The 22,158-nt window shown below is 43.8% G+C and overlaps 2 protein-coding genes across 3 annotated transcripts in view; one reads left to right on the top strand and one right to left on the bottom strand.

Annotated features, from left to right (window-relative positions):
- Positions 1-5,992, bottom strand: part of LOC125623047 (solute carrier family 2, facilitated glucose transporter member 11) — a 30,542-nt gene extending 24,550 nt beyond the window's left edge. The window contains exons 1-3 of one of the 2 annotated variants that reach the window (XM_075120133.1): positions 5,269-5,992; positions 3,176-3,266; positions 227-325 (exon numbers count right to left, since the gene is read on the bottom strand). In XM_075120133.1, coding sequence (XP_074976234.1) covers positions 227-325; positions 3,176-3,220 — 144 coding nt within the window. In that variant the 5' untranslated portion in view covers positions 3,221-3,266; positions 5,269-5,992. Of the gene's footprint in view, positions 1-226; positions 326-3,175; positions 3,267-3,594; positions 3,859-5,268 lie in introns of those variants that run through there. The other variant, XM_075120132.1, reaches the window with a different exon arrangement.
- CCDC117 (coiled-coil domain containing 117) lies at positions 5,178-17,456 on the top strand. Its single transcript, XM_048821854.2, has 6 exons — positions 5,178-5,390; positions 6,975-7,339; positions 10,601-10,651; positions 11,093-11,323; positions 13,428-13,565; positions 14,258-17,456. Exons 1-6 carry the CDS (start codon positions 5,193-5,195, stop codon positions 14,511-14,513), a joined length of 1,239 nt encoding a protein of 412 aa, XP_048677811.2. The 5' UTR covers positions 5,178-5,192; the 3' UTR covers positions 14,514-17,456.
- The last annotated feature ends 4,702 nt before the right edge of the window (positions 17,457-22,158 follow it).

Genomic DNA, 22,158 nt, shown 5'->3' on the forward strand with positions numbered 1-22,158 from the left:
GCACTCTCTGCTGAATTGAACAGACATGGACCAAATCAATGTTATATGTAACTGAAACACAAACTCACTGGAAACTCGCTTGGAAACTCAGAGAGTCATCCAGAATCCTACAGATGAAAGGTCTCCTGCTCCCACTGAAGTCAATGTGAGTTTTGCCATTGACATCAGTGGAACAGAACGGGGCCCAAAATGCACAAGAATGGGAACAATAAAGGTGGTGCCTTACCACAGTGGGTGCATTGATAATGGAAACATTATATCCATATTGAAATGTCCCTCCAATTCCGACAGCACAAACAGCCAGAAACAGTGTCCAGCTGGGCAGCTGTAGAAAGAAACAAAGAGTAACCAGGGCATGAGACATGATGGAGCCTAGACTATTAGGAAACAGAAAAGGAGGACTTATGGCACCTTAGAGACTAAGCTTTTGTGACCTGTAGCTGTAGCTCACGAAAGCTTATGCTCAAATAAATTGGTTAGTCTCTAAGGTGCCACAAGTCCTCCTTTTCTTTTTGCGAATACAGACTAACATGGCTGCTACTCTGATCTCCGTGTGATGTTAAGGACAATGCAGGAACAGCTTCAGTGAAACTGGAGCAGAGATGGTAACACACGCTGCCTTTCAGTAACACCAAACAGTTGCACACATCTCCTAAGTTGCAAGCTGGAGTCCAGGAAACAGAACAGCAGCTTTGCTTGGTACTTTGAGGGCATGTGACTGCCTAAGCTGATACAACGCCTGGGTTCTCACAAAGGCATGTCTAGCGACATAGGTTCTAACATATCTAATGGAGATGAATGGCTTTTAAACTATTAACGGATTAACATTAACTATATATACTAAAAACCAACAAGGGGGCATAGAGCCATGAAAGATCAACCCATGGTCCAGAGGATTTTCTCTTGCACTGAAATGCAGAGGCAGAAATAAGGCCCCTGTTCTGTCACTGTGAACCAGGAGGCAGTTCTGTGCAAACAGATTCTCACCAGGCATTGCAGGGTGTTTCTATACTTTTATTGTTAATGAGAAGCAGTGGTTTTAGAACTGTGCCTTCCTTTGACCATATGCAGAATTGTTCTGTTGCCTCTTGCTCTTCTCTTTTCACAGCTGGAAAAAAGGTCATTACTAATAGCAAGTAAGAGTGCTGAAGACAGGGTGGTTGCCCACTATGGCCCATATCCAGACGTGATGTGTGGGGGTGGACACACAGGGCCACATGCCACCCCCCAGATTTCTGCCAGGGTTTATATTTTTATTTCTTTTTTTGCAGGGAGGGGATTAAAAACATGAGTGCACAGTAGTTTATTTCAAAGCAGAGATGCCAGCAATCGCAAGCTGCTCCCCTTTTGTCCTCCCCCTTTGCAGCCTCAGCTCATGCTGGTGCTGACCCACGAGCGACAATGGGGCCCATGCGTGTGGGGCAAATTCCGCACTTGCCCAAGGCTTGCAGGGTTGGGCCCACCATGGGATCACTGCCAACCCATGGGGCCAGGCACCTGCCCTGGTGTTTGTTCAGGACTCACAAAGGGGATATAAACAGGGCCATGGGGTGGCTAATGCACAGGAGCCCCAGCCAGGGGGACTTTGGAAGCCAGGCTGGAAATCACCCAGCCTCCAGGGGCTCCCGGGTTTTCTGTTGACTCAGAGCTGGTCACATGGTGCCACCGGGCCCACATGGCAGCTGGTGGAGCTGAGCCAATAAAGTAATCTCGGAGGCCGGGTGAGAGGCAGGAGCAACAGCTGGGTGCTGCAGGGAAGGACTGCTGCTTTCAGGGAGGGAAAATTGAGGGGAAGGGGAAGGGCCTGCCCATGGGGGCGGTGAGGTGAGCTTTTCAGGAGGGTGGCCAAACCTTCAAATTGTGCCCCTTCCCCCACTTTCAACAGTTACGTGTTACCTCCGTGTGACTCGCACAGTGCTGCAGGCAAATCAGACAACAACCACCAACTGTTGCTCTTGTCTCATGATTTCTTACTTGTAATTGTACAGAATTATTATTTTTATAATTAATCACTTGATGGAATTAACTCATTATTGGCTTCTACTCTTAGAAATGTCCCCACATTCTTCTTATGAGCACAACAAGTCTTTACAATGCTAACAACGCTGTATTCACTCTAAGGCAAAAAGGTTTCTGTTAGCACCTACCACAGCCATAGGGTCACTGTTCTGGACCTACAGCATATGGACACAAAGAAATTAAGTACTGAATAGTTGATGCTGAATAAACAACAAATAATAATAGTTATGCAGACCAAGCTATCCACAAATGCAGCATCATTGAGGAACAGTGCAGTTCAACAGGTCTGGTATGGAAATAGGAGACAGAACTCATAGGTTCTATTCCCAACTCTGGTACTGACTCCTTGTGTGACCTGAGTAAGCCATTTAAACCTCCCCGTGCCTCAGTTTACCATATGTAAAACAGGGATTTTAACCTTTTGTGTACTTTAAACTCTACAGACAAACTGATAAGAATTATTATTTTATTGTTATGGAAGCATATTCATTGCCTTATTTAATTTGAACTAAAACTGTTACATTTTGGGTTGAATCCTTCTTATGATCTGCACTGAGACTCCTATTTCAGTTCTGATTTTTCTTTCTGAAAAGATCCCTCAGGGAACATCTGGTATTGGAGGCAAGGTTAAACACCACATGAGTGCAGGGCTCCATACTTTAAAAAAAAGTAACAAAATCATTAAGATACACACATGTCATACTAAGTAACTGTGTGATCTGATTATTGTCCTTCCTTTCCCACTTCTGCCCATCTCTGTCTGTTTGTCATTCTCACTTGCTATGTCATGTTGTTTAGAACTATGTTCTTCAAAGTTGGAACCATATCTGTACTTGCTGGGTGAGCTGCCCAGCCATGACATTTTGTGACATTATTACATCCATTTAGAAACATGACACTAATCAAAAGGCTGTTCCATTTAACTTCATGGTGGGGCTAAGGAAAGGTTCTGGAAAAGTTCCATGGCAACCTCCCTTTATGTGCGAGAAAAGTCTCAAATCCATTTCCTTATAAACCTAATTATTTCCTTTGAGAGATTCTGATTTAAAGGTACAGCACAAAATAACTGGAGAAAGTTTCATTTGAAAATCATTGGTAAAGTTACAAAACTCCATACCCCGCAGGCATCTTTACTGGTAAGGATAATTCTGCTTACCTTGCTGGGGCTTCTAGGACCTTTCAGCAGAAGCTGGCACTCCATTCTTACTATTAGGCTGGATTAGATTTCCCTTGCAAACTTTAACAAGCTACAGTACAAGAATGAGAGATGCCATATACATTGAAGTTATTATTAATTATTATTATTATTATTTGCTATTAGTACTAATGTAAGAAAATTGAGATTCTTTATTCCAGCTCTGGCACTCCAGCTTCTTCCCTTTGGAAGAGTTTTTTTGTGACAGAAATATTCAACTCTCTCATAAAGTCACAGTTTGAAGAGCTCTCTCAATAAACCTTTTGACATTAAACTGTGAAAAATCCCTTCATTTCAGTCACTCAGGGAAACATGCACATTAGCTGTCTTTTAGTTATGGGCAATATTTTGGCCAGTAAAGAAAGCAAAAGGACAATTACCTTGTGATTTGCTGTCAAGTTTCCCACTGTCCATGATCCTGTAATAGTTTGCTTACTGCATTCCATTGATTATAGATTGAAGAGTGGAGTTAATAAAATTAAACAGTGTGTGAAACCAGAAGACCTTGTCCCTAAACACAACTCTTTAATCTGCTGGCCCTTCAGGCACAAGTAGGAAGCACTGAGCTTCTCATCTGACTAGGATTTAACACACTGCCCAGAACAACTGACCCAGATCTGAACTAATGCATGGCACCAGCTCTGAGGGAGGAGAATTAATTACTGTCAGCTTCTGTAAATACTGGAAGCTTACAAAGTATGGGATAAAAGCTCAAAATAATAAGGAATATATTTAGCTATTTATTTTATTGTCCCCAAGCAACTTTGCTGAGAGGTTTCTTAGCCATGCTGGAGAATGGTGAGATTCATCACTCAACAGACCAGTATTTCCTTTACCATTTTGTCATGTATATAGGAAGGTCACTGGAGACTGAACATTTTGAGTGAATGTACAAACTTCAGGGTACATAAAAAAACCTGTGACTGACATTTTTTATTCCCAAGTTTAGTGCTTTTAATTAGGTACCCTCTGCATGTCCAGTCTTCACCTTCTGGCATGCAGTGGGGAGCATGCTCCATTTTCTTTAGAAAGAAATTGCAGACGAGTGTTTTTTTCAAATGTCATTTGCTTCATTTGGATTCAAGGATTTGGCTGGAAGGGGGTGATCAGGGATGGAGAGGGAAGAAAGGAAGGAGACAGTGGGAAGAAGGCGGGGTCTGGGCAGATTGGGGGCGGGGCCTGAGGCACAGCAGGGGTGGAGTAGGGGCGGGGCCACAGGCAGAAGAGGTGGGCTGGGGACTAGTCTCGCCAAGTGGCAGCGTCACCAACCACCTATGACAGCAGGTAAGAACGTCGGCTCCCGCACACCCAGCGCGCTGCAGTCTCCTTAGGCAGGGGCCGTATTCACAGAGCTGAATGCACCGGCGTAGTGTATTCTGCGTGAGGGAGAGGGTACGGGGAACTGTGACTCTCCACCACCGTGAGGTGGGCCGGGCGGCTTGGTATCCTTTGCTGCCTCATCCCTCCCCTTCCCCCAGGCTGTGGGCCCAGGCTACCATTGGGCATGGGGGCACCAGTTTAATAACACTGCGTAGCGCCCATAAATCCTCCTGCCCCCCTGACTCCCAGCATGCCCCAGTGTGCACATGTGTGTGCATACACACCCTGGAGCTATAAGTCCCAGCATGCCCCAGCTTCGGTCTTACCCCTCCCACTGGAACTACAACTCCCAGCATGCCCCAGTATGCACATGTGTGTGCATACACACCCTGGAGCTATCAGTCCCAGCATGCCCCAGCTTCGGCCTTACCCCTCCCACCGGAACTACAACTCCCAGCATGCCCCAGCTTCGGCCTTACCCCTCCCACCAGAACTACAACGCCCAGCATGCCCCAGTATGCACATGTGCGCATACACACCCTGGAGCTATCAGTCCCAGCATGCCCCAGCTTCGGCCTTACCCCTCCCACCGGAACTATGACTCCCAGCATGCCCCAGCTTCGGCCTTACCCCTCCCACCAGAACTACAACTCCCAGCATGCCCCAGTATGCACATGCGCGCGCATTCAGACCCTGGAACTACAACTCCCAGCATGCCCCAGCTTCGGCCTTACCCCTCCCACCGGAACTACGACTCCCAGCGTCCCGCGGCCGCTGCGCGTCGTCTCCGGCGCGGAGAAAGGCCTGGAAGGAAGCGCGGCTGAGGGGCCCGGTCCGCCCCAGGGCCGGCCTGCAGGTTGGTGCGCGGCCCGGGGAGCGGCCTCCCTCAAGGGCTGTTTTAGTCCCGCGGGTGCTTCTGAGGGGGCGCGGGGCCCTGGAGCGGCGGCGGCGGCCTGCCGCGCTCCAGGGCGCCCGGTCTGTCCCCGCGGCGCGGGGGTCGGCCCGGGGGCGCCGGCGTGTGCCTGGGGTCCGTTACCGGTGGAACCCGCGGCTGGCTTGACGCCTCCTGCGGGGTCCCTGCGGTCCGCTCCGTTATGCCGGCGGAAGATGCCCCCACCGGCGCCGCGCCGCGTGGACGGTTACCTCGCGGGGCTGCGTCTCTCCGGGCAGGGGCAGTCCCCGCGCCTGAGAGAATTCGGCCTGGTCTGCGCTGCCGCGTGATAGGGCTGAAAATTTCGCGCTCGGGGGTGAGAGCGCTCCCCCGAGCGCTGTAAAGCGGCGTGCGGAGAGTGCGCTGGCGGCTGCTCCCCGCGCCGGGAGGCAGGGCGGGCTGAGGGCTGGGAGCGCTTCTCCCAACGCCGGGGCCGCGGCTACACGGCACCTTGAAGCGCCGGGGTGGCCGCGCTTTAACGCTGAGTAGCGAAGACGTGCTAGGCAGCTTTCAGCCACGCCGCTGTGCCCCTCAGCGCCCTGCAGCGCAGCTGCTGTTGGTTGGCAGGAGAGAGTTTTCCTGCCGACAGAAAACTTCCACCCCCCACGAGTGGCAGCAGTTCTGTTGGCAGGAGAGTGCTCCTGCTGACAAAGCACTGTTCAGACACGCGCTTTTCATTGGTAAAACTTTTGTCATTCGGGGGGGGGGGGTATTTTTTTTAACACCCCTGAACTACAAAAGTTTTGCCGATGAAGTGCCCATGTAGACATACCCTTAGGCTTTGCCTACGCTGGCAATTGAAAGACAAAACTTTTGTCCTTCAGAGGTGTTTTAAAAAACAAACAAACAAACACAACAACCCTTGCCCAAAAGACAAAAGTTTTGTCTAGGACAAGCACTGGTGTGAACAGTGCTTTGTTGCTCCTGCTGACAATGCGAACACCGCTCATTGCGGGTGGAAGATTTTTGTCGGCAGGAGAGCTGTCTCCTGCTGACAAACAGTGGCTACACTGTGCCTCTTTTAGTGGCATGGCTGCAGCGGCACAGCTGCGTGGTGTAGACGTAACCATAGTTAAGTAGACTTAAACCTCTGTTGTAGGCACCACTAGGTCAACAGAAGAATTCTTCCCTTGATCTAGCTTCCATCTCTGAGGATGGATCACAGCGATTGGCGAACCCCTCCTATTTCTGTAGCAAGTATCTGCACTGAAGTGATAAAGTGGCACAACTGCAGCTGTGCAATTGTCACATTTTAAGTGTAGACATAACCTTAGTTTGTTGGAGAAACTAGTGAATGATACCAGCAAAAGAACTGTTTTGCCTGTATAACTGCATCCGCACTAGGGTTCTTACTGACATAATTTTATTATTAAGACAAAAGCACACCCTAACCAACAAGACCATGCCAGCAAAACCTCTAATATAGACCTGGCCTTTTCCTCGCTGATGCTTATGCGGCATGTTTGCTTATAGTCACTCTGTTCTGGATTGGTTTGTCTTTTCCCCCAGGTACAGATGAAAATGACAACCCTGGGCAGATCCTTTCAAGGAGTTCCTCCTGTTCCTTCTGTGGAGTTTCCTCAGGCTCCAGCAACTCTTCCTGACGGTACCTTCCAACCTGGAATCATACAGACTCAATCTCAGCCTGGAGCTGTTGGTTATGAATATCCCCAACAAACCATGGTGGTTACAGCAGGGAACAGAAATAATATAGTAGAAGGCTCTGACTTCAGCAGCTCATACTTGCAAAGTAACCTGGACCTTTCTTCCCTAGCTGCAACTGGAAGCTATAATGAGGGCTTGACTATTGCAACAGTTTCTTTCACAAACACTGAAAACCCACCAGTCTTATTGCAACAGCAGAGTTGCACCCAGTAAGTACAAAAATAAACAAGGGGAAGGTGGGGGATAGCATCTCTTATCTATAGTGTATTTTTCTGAATGTCATAATTGGATGCTGAAATGTGGGCTTGATTTAAAAGCTATAATGTTTTTACTAAAAAGAAAAGTTATGTCCATCTGTTTGCATTTGGAAAGGAAGATGTCTGTCTGTATCAGTACGAGTTTTTTCATGAAGTTGATAGATTTCCACTCCATACGGCTAAATGCAGTGCCTTGCGTAATGACACGTTTCAGAGTAGCAGCTGTGTTAGTCTGTACACCCATTTTTTCATGTCCTGCGTGTATATAAATCTCACTGTGTTTTCCACTGAATGCATCTGATGAAGTGAGCTGTAGCTCACGAAAGCTTATGCTCAAATAAATTGGTTAGTCTCTAAGGTGCCACTAGTACTCCTTTTCTTTTTGCGAATACAGACTAACACGGCTGCTACTCTGAAACCTGTCATTATGCAAGGCCCTGCATTTAGCCGTATGGAGTGGAAATATATCGACTTCATGAAAAACTCACACAGATACAGACAGACATCATCTTCCTTTCCAAATGCAAACAGACGGACATAACACCCATTTTTTCATGTCCTGTGTGTATATAAATCGCCTCACTGTATTTTCCACTGAATGCAGCTGATGAAGTGAGCTGTAGCTCACGACTGCTACTCTGAAACCTGTCAACGTTTTTACTGCTTTTTCTGTTTGATTGGTGGTCTTCGCTCTCCAGGTGTGTTTCTTGTAGCACAAGGACATTGGTGTTTTGAATCTGAAGGATCACTGTGGTGTAATCGCACTTTGTGATGGATAAGCTCTCAATGTTGAGCTGCGTAATTTGCAGTGATGGGCCTATTTGAAGTAAGGTGTGAGCCGTTATTGCCATTGTTTTATGACCAGGAAGTCCTTAAAGTCCCAGGATTTTGCCTTCCCTGTAGGCAGTGGACTGCACTCACCCACATGTTGAGCTACAAACCCTGCGATGCATCACAGAACAATTCCCCATTCATGCTTACAGTGGTGGTACAGAGAGATCCACCCAGATACTCTAAAAGCATTAGAATGGCTTTAGAATCTTAACATTGAATTATAATCCCAGCCCATTGCTTCTCAAATGCCATACAAAAGGAGACGGCTGCATTCTTTTTAATGTGGATGAAAAGTGTGTGTATCCAGATCAGTATTACACTGCAGATTTTTGATTATTCTGTTTCTGTGGTTAGTTTGATTAATGTGCCATTAAACCATGTTAAGAGACTAAAGCTTCACAATTGGAAAAAGGCAAATACAGTGCCCATCTTTAAAAAAGGGAAGAAGGAGAGTCTGGGGAACTACAGACCCGTCAGCTTCACCTCAGTCGTGGAAAAATCATGGAGCAGGTCATCAGTGAGTCCATTTTGAAGCACTTGGAGAGGAAGGTGATCAGAAACAGTCAACATGGATTCACCAAGGGCAAGTCATGCCTGACCAACCTGATTGCCTTCTATGATGAGATAACTGGCTCTGTGGATATGGGGAAAGCGGTGGACATGATATATCTTGACTTTAGCAAAGCTTTAGATACGGCCTCCCACAGTATTCTTGCCATCAAGTTAAAGTAGTATGGATTGGATGAATGGACGATAAAGTGGATAGAAAGCTGGCTAGGTTGTTGGGCTCAACGGGTAGTGATCAATGGCTTGATGTCTGGTTGGCAGCCGGTATCAAGTGGAGTGCCTGAGGGGTCAGTCCTGGGGCTATTTTTTTTCCCATCATCTTCATTTATGATCTGGATGATGGGATGGATTGCACGCTCAGCAAGTTCTCGGATCACACTAAGGTGGGGGGGGAGAGGTAGATGCGCTGGAGGGGTCTAGAGTGACCTAGACAAATTGGAGGATTGGGCCAAAAGAAATCTGATGAGATTCAGCAAGGACAAGTGCAGAGTCCTGCACTTAGTATGGAAGAATCCCATGCACCGCTACAGGCTGGGGACTGGCTGGCTAAGCGGCAGTTCTGCAGAAAAGGACCTGGGGATTACAGGGGATGAGAAGCTGGATATGAATCAACAGTGTGCCCTTGTTGCCAAGCAGGCTAACGGCATATTGGGCTGCATTATTAGGAGCATTGCCAGCAGATCGAGGGAAGTGATTATTCCCGTCTATTTGGCACTGGTGAGGCCATGTCTGGAGTATTGCTTCCAGTTTTGGTCCCCCCACTACAGAAAGGATGTGGACAAACTGGAGAGAGTCCAGCGGAGGGCAAGGAAAATGATCAGGGGGCTGGGGCACATGATTTTATGAGGAGAGTCTGAGGGAACTAGGCTTATTTAGTCTGCAGAAGAGAAGAGTGAGGGGGGATTTGATAGCTGCTTTCAACGACCTGAAAGGGGGTTCCAAAGAGGATGGAGCTTGGTTGTTCTCAGTGGTGGCAGATGACAGAACAAGGAGCAATGGTCTCAAGTTGCAGTGTGGGAGGTCTAGGTTGGATATTAAGAAACACTATTTCACTAGGAGGGTGGTGAAGCATTGGAATGGGTTACCTAGGAGGTGGTGGAACCTCCATCCTTAGAGGTTTTTAAGGCCCTGCTTGACAAAGCCCTGGCTGGGATGATTTAGTTGGGGTTGGTCCCTGTTTGAGCAGCGGGTTGGACTAGATGACCTCCTGAGGTCTCTTCCAACCCTAATTTATGATTCTATGATAATTAAGCACTCACTTCAAGAAACAGCAATGCTTCAGGAAAAATAAATCTATTTCTTTCCCACCTTCCCCTACAAACATAGTACAGGAAAGAAACTTCATGGAAATCAGCAAAAGGCAACTGAGCAAACCCTGTGTTAGAGTGTTCTGTCTTTATTTTTGGGAGCAAAAATACATGTGTAATGTTTAGAATGTCATGCTTCACACTTATCTGAACTTGCCTTCTACTTTGGCCATCATGGTTGAGACTAGTTACCAGATGATCCAAATGTTGCCCTATTTCAATTGTATTCAGGTAACTAATTTCAAGGAGAGATTGAGCGAAGGTAAACTGCTTCCCTTTATACTCCAACTGCTTTCTTTTTAGTTAACAGATATGTTTCTAGATTAATGCATCTTTGGCTCTCTTTTTCCCCTCATCTGATTATATCAAGGTGACCTGCACACTGAAAGCCATGGAACATCGCCCGCCAGAAACATATGCTTTAATTTTCTTGATCACGCTCAATTCTATCCAAAGGTGTAAAACACTGTTACTAGTCAAATAACTGTTCATTCTCCCTTTCCAGAGTTTCTCTTCGCTGTGGAAAGAAGCATAAACTAGAGGAAGAGGTGGATGGGTAAGTTTAACTTGTCTTCAGTGAACTGCTTTTAGCCTGATTCGCTCTCTGTCCTGTGTGGTGGAGGGAAGTGAATGATGCATGATCCAGGGTAGAGCTCAAAAGATTGCACTGTGCTTGGGTGAGGGAATCTTTCCCAATACTACTGCTGTTTGGAACCTTTCTCAATTTGTTCTTTCCTGAACATAAACAGAAACCTTGAATCCACTCCAGTGTGTATAATACAAATCTAACTGAATGTGTGATTCTGATTTTCTTGAAAAGGCATTTTTGTATTTATGAGGAGCTAAAATTTCTTCTTGTACATTGGAAGTGAAGTCTTTCTTAACAGACAAAGTATGCAGCTCTGTAGAAAGAGGTTTGACAGACAAAGATCTTAATAGTTTTTTACAATGTCGGAGATTTCTCTGTTGCCAACTATAAATTTGCTTTGTTTCCTAGTTGCCCTGTGAAGAAGAAGAGACTGATTGAAACTGTGCACTACTCTCCGAATCCCAGCACTGAAGAGATTCTCTGTGCAGGTCAGCAGGCAGCTGGGGAGGTAGCAAGGCAGTGCATTGGTAGTCTTCATGAAGCTGGCTTGTTAGAAATTCCCTGTGAAGATATGGATCAGACAATGGGGGAACATCAGTGCGAGGTTGCCCGCAGGAAGCTTCAGGAAATTGAGGACAGGTAAACGCAGGGATTGAGTAGAGTGGGTTTTTTACTAGCTTTCCCTTTATTCATAGGCATCATCTAAGGGATAACTGAGTTTATTGTAGTGGGGTGACAGCACCACTGTAAGTAGGGTTGAGACTAGCTTACTGTTTAACAACTGATTTTTTTTGAAGTGCTCTAAAATCCACATGATGACTTGGATTGTCATAACCTCATGAGAATCTGAGATACAGTGATTGGTCCAAATTTGAGGTAATTGTGAGCAAGGCATTCTCAAGATAAAGTCCCCCCAAAAACAAAAAATATCAACATTTTTCAGTTCTTAACTTTATTTTGACACACAGGGAGCTCAAACTATGCCTCTTATCCTCCCTGAATTGGTGTTATGGAGTCAGGATTGATTTCAGCTAGTGTCCGGCACCCACTGCCCATTTGGGGATACAGTATTACAGTTATTCAGGGTTAAAGATAAATTTACGATGTTGCACAAGCTAGAGAAAGTTGCAAGCCAGAATTTTTGCAGGCAGCCTGACATGGTCACTGGGAAACTCAGGGTGACCTCCTGTAGCCATTGCATCTGAGCAACACCTATGTACTACAAGTTAAAGTCCTGCCCTTGGCAGCTTGCTGAGAACGTGTTATGCATTCCTTCTGCCTGCATTACCTAGGGGCTCCTTCTGGAAGATTTGCCCTTAGAGCAAAGCTTCTGGTTTGAGATCTAGTATTTCAGTGTGCTAAAATTCATATGCATACTCAGATTTTACTTAAGTATTGTCAAGGAAAATAGCATAAATTAAGAGAGGAAAGATTGGATGAATGATACTAGTAAGTAGCATAAAGGTAATTATGCCACATGTTCAGGAAATAGTCCCACTGTTTCTCACCATCTGTCTTACATCCGTGGCCCCTGTTGTAGTATTTGAACATCTGTCTTTAATGTATTTATTCTCATGACACAGGGAGGGAGGTGATATTGTCTCCATTTTACAGATGTGGAACTGAGGCACAGAGAGACGTAAGTGATTTGCCCCAGAGCTGAGAGTTGAACCTGGGGTCTCCCAAGTCCTAGGCTAGTATGCTAGCCAGTGGACCATCCATCCTTTCTGGCTGGGACTCTTGTGAAAGGAGCTGTTGAGCATCAGGAAACACATTCATAATAGAAGGCCTTATTTTAAGGACTGGTATAAGGTCAACTATTGCAGCACCAGGATACTGTTGTCAGTCAAAAGAGTAACAAACTTTATGATAATCTTGGAAAAATAAATACAGAAAACAAAATTGAAATTTCTGTAATTCATCCAGTCTACACAAACCAAGGATTCACACTTATCAGTTTCATCCTTCAAAGTGCTGTAGCTCCTGTGAAAAAGGGTCTAAAGAAAATGTAGTCATAGGCTTTTTTTTAAATCAGTCACAGTAAACTTCAAAGTTGGTATCCCCCCCACTTCATACAGAAAAATAAGCATTGCAGAAACTACAGTGAACACTTTAAAATGATACTTCAGCCCACAAGACAGTATTTTTTGGATTTCAGTAGCTTAAATATAGATGCACTCAGTGTTCTGAAAGGGTACACAGTGCTGCAGGTCAACCTTAAATCAGTGTTAACAAAGTTTTGTAGCAGTGAGTTACATCTTTAGATCGATTAGTCTGTGATGTGAGATCTGACTTTTGTAACAGCTGTCTGGATCTGCACTGTGAGGTCCATAGTGGAATACATATAGGATTTTTCTGTTTGCCCTTTTCTAGGATTTCAGTTGCTCTGCTGGGGTATATTTGTGGATATTCTTAGAAATTTATATACAAGAGCTTTACCAAAAATGCAATTTTTGCAGTGCATCCTAAGTGGTAAAGCTTTGGGTCATTCTAATCCGTACTCTGAGCAGCTGTAGCATGGGGTCACCAAAATTCAGGACCTTTCAGAGAGGCTGAAAATAATTTTTGACGCTGAACTACAGGGAGCTGGGAAGATGAAATTGCGGCTTAACTCTATATTGTGTGGTTGAACTGCATACTCTCCCCTGAATGGGATTTCAATTAGCAGTAGGTATACATATTTGTCAGTGATATGGTCAATAATAAGATGTATTATTTCCCCCTTTCCTGCCTCCACTCTTAGGATAATTGATGAAGATGAAGATGTTCATGCCGATGGGAATACTAGCAATCTGCCCACCCTTGTCCTGTCTGATACTCTTCAAAAGGGACTGAGGAGGGATTTTGATCAAGTCCTGACAAAAAAAATAATAGAATCCATGTAAGTTCTTGAGGAAATGTTGGAGCAACACAGATAACATACCCAAATGGGGAATGTCCATCTCTCCTCTGTTGAGCAAGAGTTGATTTCACTGTGATTCTTTATAGCATTACTGTTGGAAGACTCTTTGATAATGTGTTTGTGATGTACAGTACTATATTGTGTAGCAGGGCATTATATGTAATTGCTAAACATAGAGTACTTGCAATTTACAGAAGAATGCTGAATTCATATAGACTAAAAACTCTGTTTTATGGTCCCTATAATACATAATGTTATATACTCTCTCAATTTCACGAACCTTATAGCCTGCTGTTCATATATGTAAGTTTCCATATCAAGGGAAAGGTCTCATAGTGTCCTGAACAATAGTGAGCTTCATGGCTGGTGCAGTGGGAGAGAAGAATTATTTCATGTTGTACATTGGGTTAGAATTGAGAGTAATGGAATGAACTTAAGAAAGGGGAAACTTATGATGAAAATAAGGAAAAACTTCCTGTTAGCTGTGAAATAATCTCCCAAGGGGAGGAATTGAACTTTCTCCAGAAGTTCGGAGAAAACACTAGTGCATGTGCTTTGGGGGGATGCTTCTGCACAGACAGTGACTTAAGTGGATGATGAAATTAGGTGGTTTTCATTTGTCACAGCTGTGATTGAGAGTTTTGATTAAACTAAGACTCCATCCCTTCTAGGAGCCGTCCCTCCATGGAGCTGGTGCTCTGGAAACCTCTCCCTGAATTCCTCACAGACAAACTGAAATCTGTTTCTGTTGCTAAAAACTACAAGCAGCAGGGGACAGAAGGGAGCCAGGCTAAGCAATCAACTCTTGGAGCTGCCTTCCAGCCACAAACTGAAACGTTCTCTGAAGCACAACAAACTGTGATGTCTCCAGGTCTATATAGTAGCTTGGGAACATCTGGATGTGTAGAAGAGGAGATGGAATTATAGAAGCCAGATTTCAGGCTGAAATGGTGAATTTCTGAAGGTTTCTGTGGCTGATTTTTACTCCCTCTACCTTCCAGGTATGAGGTGTGGACCTGAAGTTGTTTGTTTGTTTTTTTTGTTTTCTGGGTAACAACCAGAAGAATCTGGAGTTGGGCAGTCGCAACTTTAGGATGTTGAAGAGAAGCTTTATAGACGGTTAAAAGCAGCATCTTTTACAAGAAGTTCAGTGGCCTTTTGAGCAAGGTAGAGGTTCTCCAAATGGCTTATTGGGCCTGTCCTCTTAGTTGCCTTTGTAAAGAGTAAAATGCAGAGATTGAATGTAACAGTGGTTCAGACCCCCCACTTATACTTGGTGAGCCATTAAGACTTTGGGGCATATGCTTGGCTCAGTCTGTTAGCTTCATGAGAGGCTACTCAAATGTACTGAAAGGAGAAGATATCTCTGATTAGTCACAGGAAGAAAAACAATCACTCGATCTACTTGGCTTGACCTTAAAATGTAAATATAGAAATTATCTGTGCTGCAGTGTGATGGGGGTGAGAAGTTATAACTCAACACTAGACTCATATGGTCTAGTTTTGGTAGAAAGTTAAATCAGTGACTCAATTGGAAGCTGGTTACTAAATTTCGCCTAAGGGCCAGTTAAAAATGTTCAGTTTTCTCTGAACTCGTAAAGCAGAAGCCTAGAGGATGTTTTCAGCTGATTGGTTTGGCATTTTATCTTTTGTGGCCGTTCTCCCTTGGTATGCATCAGATTGGAAAGCCAGACGTTGCCCTTGGTAATATTTGTGACATGGCTGGTGCTGAATTCACTGACACCTTTTGATTTTAATCTCGATAAATGATAATTTGTGAATCAGATATAGAGGCACTGCTTTAACTGAGCTTTGGGTAAATGTCTCAGTAAGGGCCAAATCCTGCATGACTAATCTCAAACTTTGATGCATTAGTAAAGTGAGCAGAATTTGTGTCTAAGTAAACCTGGACTTAGTGGTTTATGTAAACCAGAAACACTTATGTCATTAAAACTATTCTCTGTTTTTCTGGAGTTTCAGATTGCATCTGGATTATTAATTTATACTGCAGGAATTTATTCCAGCTAATGATACTGCAGGAAAGGAATCCAGTTAGCTACTTATTAGAAAATAGTACAAAAATTTATCAGTATTCAGTAAACCATGTAATCTTCTCAGTCAACGAAGAGTCAGTCTCAAGGTTTCCTTGAAGACATCTGAACTGAGGTTCCTCTTGTGAAAATACTCTTCTGGGTAAAGGTGGTATTAGGATGGTAATTCCCAATCTGTTTTCCTTGACTTCCCCCATACTAGAAGGAAGCCCATGCAATAGCTCCTCAGCAAAGCAGCTTTAGATTTATTGGAAAAGCAACTATCTACACTTCTTTGCTTTGCACAATACCTTAATAGTTTATGTGGTGAGACATTCTTCTAGTTAAAAACCCATCATATGGATTTTAAAATCAAAACTTTAATTTGCAGTCAGCATTTGTGCTCCTTTGGCTGGCAGTGGCATTTTATAAGAGAGGAGACAGTCTTTCTGACATGGGCCTTTGGGGGTAGGTAGAGAAGTTCCATTTCTGTCAGCTGTTAACTCAGTTTTCTATCCTGCTCTTCTTGCCCAAGATTCTGGAAGAGCTTTAATGTTTAATATTTAAACAATGTTTAAGAAGTACATGTTAAAAATTATTCTGAATTTTGAACCAGCATTGAAGTAGGCTGGAAACCGTTGTATAACTTGACATCTGAAACCTTGATTTCTCTACTGGGCAAATGTGTGTAGCTTTCTTCTGCTCTTGTATCTAACTTTTTATGTGAGGTTGGTGAAAACCTCTTATATTAGTATGTAAAACATCTCATGTGAATGTCATTAACCTACTAAACAGACTTAAATTCTACAGCATCTAAGAGGCTGCAATGTTACTGTGTGTAAAAATAATGAAAACAGTGGGATGCTGGAGGGAAGACGACGACCTCCATTTTGTGAGGTTAGAAGGTGTTGCAGTGCTTCCAAACAGATACCTGCTCCAAGCTTGTATGACTTTGGAAAAGGTTCAAAGTTCAGATTGCGCTTATTTGATGGCTCTGGTCCTAAATTAACTGAATGAGAAGAAGGAAATATTCATATGTTTAATGGAACCATCTTGTCAATACTTAAAATTATGGTACAGAGGAACATGGAGTATGTTAGAAAGCTGATAAGTGTGAAATCCAAGTAGGGCTCTTTTTTTCCTCTTAAAAATATTACTTGATTTTTAAAAACTTGTTTTTTCATCTGAACTTCTAAAGGAAAAAATGTGTAGATACTGTGTCTGTCTATAGTCTTAACTCCTTTGCATATCACATGTGTGCCAAAGGTTGCTATTCAGATGTATATTTACTCCTTACGTTCTTTGCTGATGCAATTTCCACTGAGCCCTAATCCTACTCTACCACTTGAATTGAGATTTCTCAGTGGATTATTGGCCATGTGTTCATTGGCCTAAGCAGGGGGATGACTTTATCTCTAAAGCAGTTCAGCTTTTATTAGCAAACATCTAATTTGGTTTTCAGACATCTTTTCTGTTTTATATTAAGGGGAAACAGTTCAAAGCTCTTTCTGTATTGATGCGGGAAAGGGAAAACTGCTTCCTGTCCGGAAACTAAATGGAATGCTAATTGAACTGAAACTTGCTTTAAGAAAACGTGTGGGCGGCTGCAGGTGTGGGTGGCTGCAGTTGTTACAGTTCAGTCTATTGTTAGCTTTCTTAAAAGGTTTTTTGGTTAGTTCTGCATGTTAAGTGAGATGGCACAAATGGTGCAGTTCTGGGAAAATTCTTGCTGGATGTTTTATTTTGAAATATGAAAAATCTCATTCTGGTCTGTTTTCTGTTGGGACCAAATCACCATTTGTATGTCATCGTTTTTCAATAAAATTTTTAATGTTTTTTAGATTGCTGTGCGATGTTCTTGCTGTAAAACACACCGGAAATTAAGATGAAAGCTAGACTGGTGGAGTTCAGTTGGTTTTAAAAGAGGCCTTTCTGTGCAGAAATTAGGGTAAAGTAGCCTCATGCCTCTGTAGCTCATTGTGCAGCCTAAATAGGAGTTCCACTTGAGACACTGAAATCCTCCCTTCTGCCCCTTTGCTGTGTTCAAGGTATAGGGAAAAAGAGTTGGAAATGGGATTAATAACACAAGTGTCATAGTTAATCTATAATTTCTCACTGGGGATGTGAGAGGAAATAATACTTTACCCTTTTCTAGCACCGTCCATCTATAGGCCTTCAATCACTTCAGCAAACATTAAGCAGGCATCCCCATGAGCATGGTCAATATTATTTCCATTTTACAGATGAGGAAACATGAAGTATAGTGATTAAGTGGTTTGTCCATGTTTTGCACCGACTAGACCCATCTACATTGAACAATATTAATGTTCCTCCAAACTAGGTCAAACATGTGGATCACTTGCAATACGCTTCATGTCCATATACAAGTGCTTCTAATGTCTGTCAGCCATTCCCAGTATCAGAACAATTGCACCAGATCCAGGTAAGTTTGAAGACCTTCCCCATAGACTGGATCAGTTTAGACTGCTTCCATGTTAACGTAGACTGAAGGTGCAGGTATTGTAGAGTTGCACCAGCTCTGTTCGTCCCACTATAATTCTACAAGGTTTCTGCCTGCCATTTTGACAAGTCATAGTGTTGATTCTGTTTCCTGTCTGCCTTTTCATTTTCACCCATCGTGTTTCTGTGAAAGCCTAGGGGCAGCCATCTTTGCCTGGTATCCTTTTGAGCAGGGCTTGCAGCAGCCAAGGTGATTCTTTTGGTTTCAGTAGTAACCGGTTTCAGTGTTGATTTGCAATACTTTAATTTAGAATTAGTAGTGCTGTCCATCTTAAACTTCATAAGCATGCACAGGTGGCTAGGTGTGACAATGACAAAATTAAAATATAGTACACACTATATTGCATTTAAATATTATATTAAAAAAGCAGTACTACAAAGCCAGTATCTCATCCTATTCAGCTTCATGCGTAGCTTGCAAGCCTCCCTTTGCTGTGTTGATGGTTCCAGTGTTCTAATGGAGCATAGCTGTCATAAGAGGTCATGGGTATGGAGGGAGAGGCGATCTCTCATGTACCTGGAGCCAATCCCATGGAGAGGGCAGATTGTTTCCTGAACTGGACTCTGTGGTCAGTAGGGAGCCAGCACAAAGAGCTGAGCACTGAGGTGATGTGTTACTAAGTATGTGGACAACTGTTTTGTATCAGATGGAGCTTGTAGGCATGTGGCCTTACTCCTAGATGGGAATTGCACTAATAAAGCCTGAAGGTGTCACATGTGGTTTGCTGTGTGGCTAGATTTGTGCCCAGTAGGATGGGGCATAGTCTTCTGATCAGAGGCAGATGGAATTGGACTTCCTGCTATGTGGTCTTGCAGTAGCACTGAGGAGTCCAAATGTCCTCCAAGGCTGCAGACTGATCTACCCGTCATAATAGTTGTTGCAATGGAGGATGTTACAGAGGAGGTATATTCTTCAGTTTCCTTCTTCCCACCAATGCTGCCTGGGTTCAGCTTTATCCAGCTGCTTTCATCCAGATGCAGATGTTGGGCACTCAGAATGCTGGGTGATGGTGCCATTTACATTTGGTGTAAGGGAGATCTGGGGCTGGTTCTCATTTATGTATGGCTGGCTTATCCATCTTGCTTCACCAGCTCCCCTAATGGCTGAGGCCAAGAGAGGAAATACCAGCACAGAAGGTAAAGTTAAGTGGATCCCCAGAAGGACGTCATCCAATATCCAATGCTTTGGAAGAACCAAACACACTTTTCATGAATAAGGCCCCAGTGGGTGGTGGTAGCCTCCAGTTCAACTTTGTCTTAGATTCCAGGGCAACTCTGATAGAACCCGTGACATTTGAAAAAATATAGCATAAAATGTTTGTGGTAGCAAAACTGCGGGGTGCAACGACATGGGGAATGCTTCTCACTATGAACTTTTAGCCTGCTGTGCTAAATAAAATGAGGCCTTTCTTTTGAAAGCTCACAGCCCAAGGGTGCAACCCAATGGAAATCTTCCTCTAGAGATATCCTCTTAGTCCCATAGATCTGTTTTTAAAATGTTCACTATTTTTTCAGTAAGAAACCAACATGAAACGGCCGTCTTGCTTGTCTCACAAACAACGCAGTGCTACTTGAACACACGCTGCTGGAAGCTGAACACTGGATAGCGCTGTTGCTGGCACATGTGTTGATGGTAAATAATGCCTTCAGGAGAGTTACTCAGCAGTTATGCTACCTGCTGTGAAGGTCAAATATAACAGCGTAAACATAAATTTCTGATTAGAAGATGTGAAGGGTGATGTGCTCCATTGGGTCTTGTATGGCCTCTGTAAAGTCCATTCAATACCATGTTTGTACATGGTTCTCTATAGGAGCATAGTAAAGATCTAACATCAGTCTCTTTCCTTGTTAATTCAGGATTGTTGCTATATGTATTAACATAGGGTCTACAAGCCCTAGTCATGGACCAGAACCCTACTGTGCTAGGCTGTCCCTTAAGCAAAAGACAAGAGACAGCAGATGGACACAGACAGATGGGAGCATACAAGGAAATGTGTGACAATATTGGTCAGCATGATATGCAGTGGTGTCTGCACATCAGCAGCCTAACCGTTGTCAAATTCTGCACAACATTCCTGAAGGCTCTCTAATGCAAGATTAAATTTGCCAGTGTCAGGGTTTCAGTTGCTTCCCTTGCAAAACTGTTTCCTAAAGCAGGGGGCATTATTGTTAAGAAACTCATTCCTGATGTCCAGCCCAAATGTTCACTTCCTTCCTTTACCCTTATTTAGTAGCCCAGATATAAAATGGCTGTATTTTCTTGTGATTAATTGGGCTGTTACAACAGGAGGGCTGTTACAGTTGAAAACAGTCCACTTTCTGTTATAATTTCAGGTTTCAGAGGAACAGCCGTGTTAGTCTGTATTCGCAAAAAGAAAAGGAGTACTTGTGGCACCTTAGAGACTAACCAATTTATTTGAGCATAAGCTTTCGTGAGCTACAGCTCACTTCATCGGATCCGATGAAGTGAGCTGTAGCTCACGAAAGTTTATGCTCAAATTGGTTAGTCTCTAAGGTGCCACAAGTACTCCTTTTCTTGTTATAATTTCCTATCTCTAGCACCATATCGTATATTGAATATTATGATAGACTGCAGAGGCCTCGGTCAGAATCAGGGCTCCGTTGCACTATGCGTGATACAGAAGTAGATATGGTCTCAGCACGGAAGAGCTGACATACATAGATTTCACAGTGCTTTGTTCAAAGTGCTGTAGAAACAACTAGTTGTAAATAGTTTAACTGACTAAAGCAGCTTAAAGTTGCAGGACTGCTCTTTAATTAAAAGACCACTGTGCATTTGTTAGCCAGTGGCTCAGGATAGTTGCAGTGACAAAAGGCCTTGCATGGGAGAAAGAAAATGGAGAAAACTGGGGGGATCCTTGTCTGGAGGAAGAAACCAACTTGAAATAGATTGTAGAATAGTAAATATTTCTGTTGAGTTTTGTCTATAGGAATTGATTGAAATACTGGATTTTGCCGCTGTGCTTTTGCCTGATGCTGGAGTCCAAACAGGGCTGAAAATTTGTATATGAAGTCTTTAGCCTATGATGACCTGACCCATCTCTTGAGACACAGGTGTGTTTATGCTTCTCTAAACATGCTGTTCACGAAGATTCAAGCCCTGCTCATTGCCATGGATGTGAGAGATACCAGGTACTTGCTTTGTGTTTTTTGTCTCAGCAAATGTAACTCTTTAATATAGTGGACAGAGACTATTTTCTGTGCATGGAAGTTGGACCAATTCTCATCAGGCCAACTGCATTTCTCGGTCTCCCCTCTGGAATCCAGTGGCAGAAACAGAGGCTCCCTGTTTTGTTTGTGTTGTCTTTCTCTCTCTTATTGAATCCTTGGATCTGCTGTAAATCTCTTCTCTGCTGGTGTAGTGCAGTGTTTCTATGGCTGCGTGTTATGGGTATGTCACTGAACAGTAGCATCCTGATATCGCAGAAAGAGGAGAAGATAGAGTTAGGATGTTTGTTGATGATCGAAAGACTGAGCGAGTGGTGAATTAGACAGGGTGATAGCCATTTGGATTGCTTTGTAAGCTGGGCATAAACAATAAGCATTTTAATATGGCTAAATGTATGTATCTAGGAACAAAGTAGGTAGGCTATATTTTCAGGATCAGGGACCCATCCTGGGAAGCAGTAACTCTAAAAAGACTTTGAGGATCATGGTGGATAACCTGTTGAACATCACCTCCCAGTGTGGTGCCAGGCCCACTGATTATAAAATGGTTTTAAAAGTCAACTGATCCATGTCACTGGTCACTCGAATCGTTCCCCTCTATTCGACATTGGTGAGGCCTCATCTGGAGTACTGTGTCCAGTTTTGGGCCCCACACTACAAGAAGGATGTGGAAAAATTGGAAAGAGTCCAGCCGAGGGCAACAAAAATGATTAGGGGACTGGAACACATGACTTATGAGGAGAGGCTGAGGGAACTGGGGATGTTTAGTCTGCAGAAGAGAAGAATGAGGGGGGATTTGATAGCTGCTTTCAACTACCTGAAAGGGGGTTCCA

This window comes from Caretta caretta, chromosome 15, assembly GCF_965140235.1.
Source record: "Caretta caretta isolate rCarCar2 chromosome 15, rCarCar1.hap1, whole genome shotgun sequence".
NCBI classification, from domain to species: Eukaryota; Metazoa; Chordata; order Testudines; family Cheloniidae; genus Caretta; species Caretta caretta.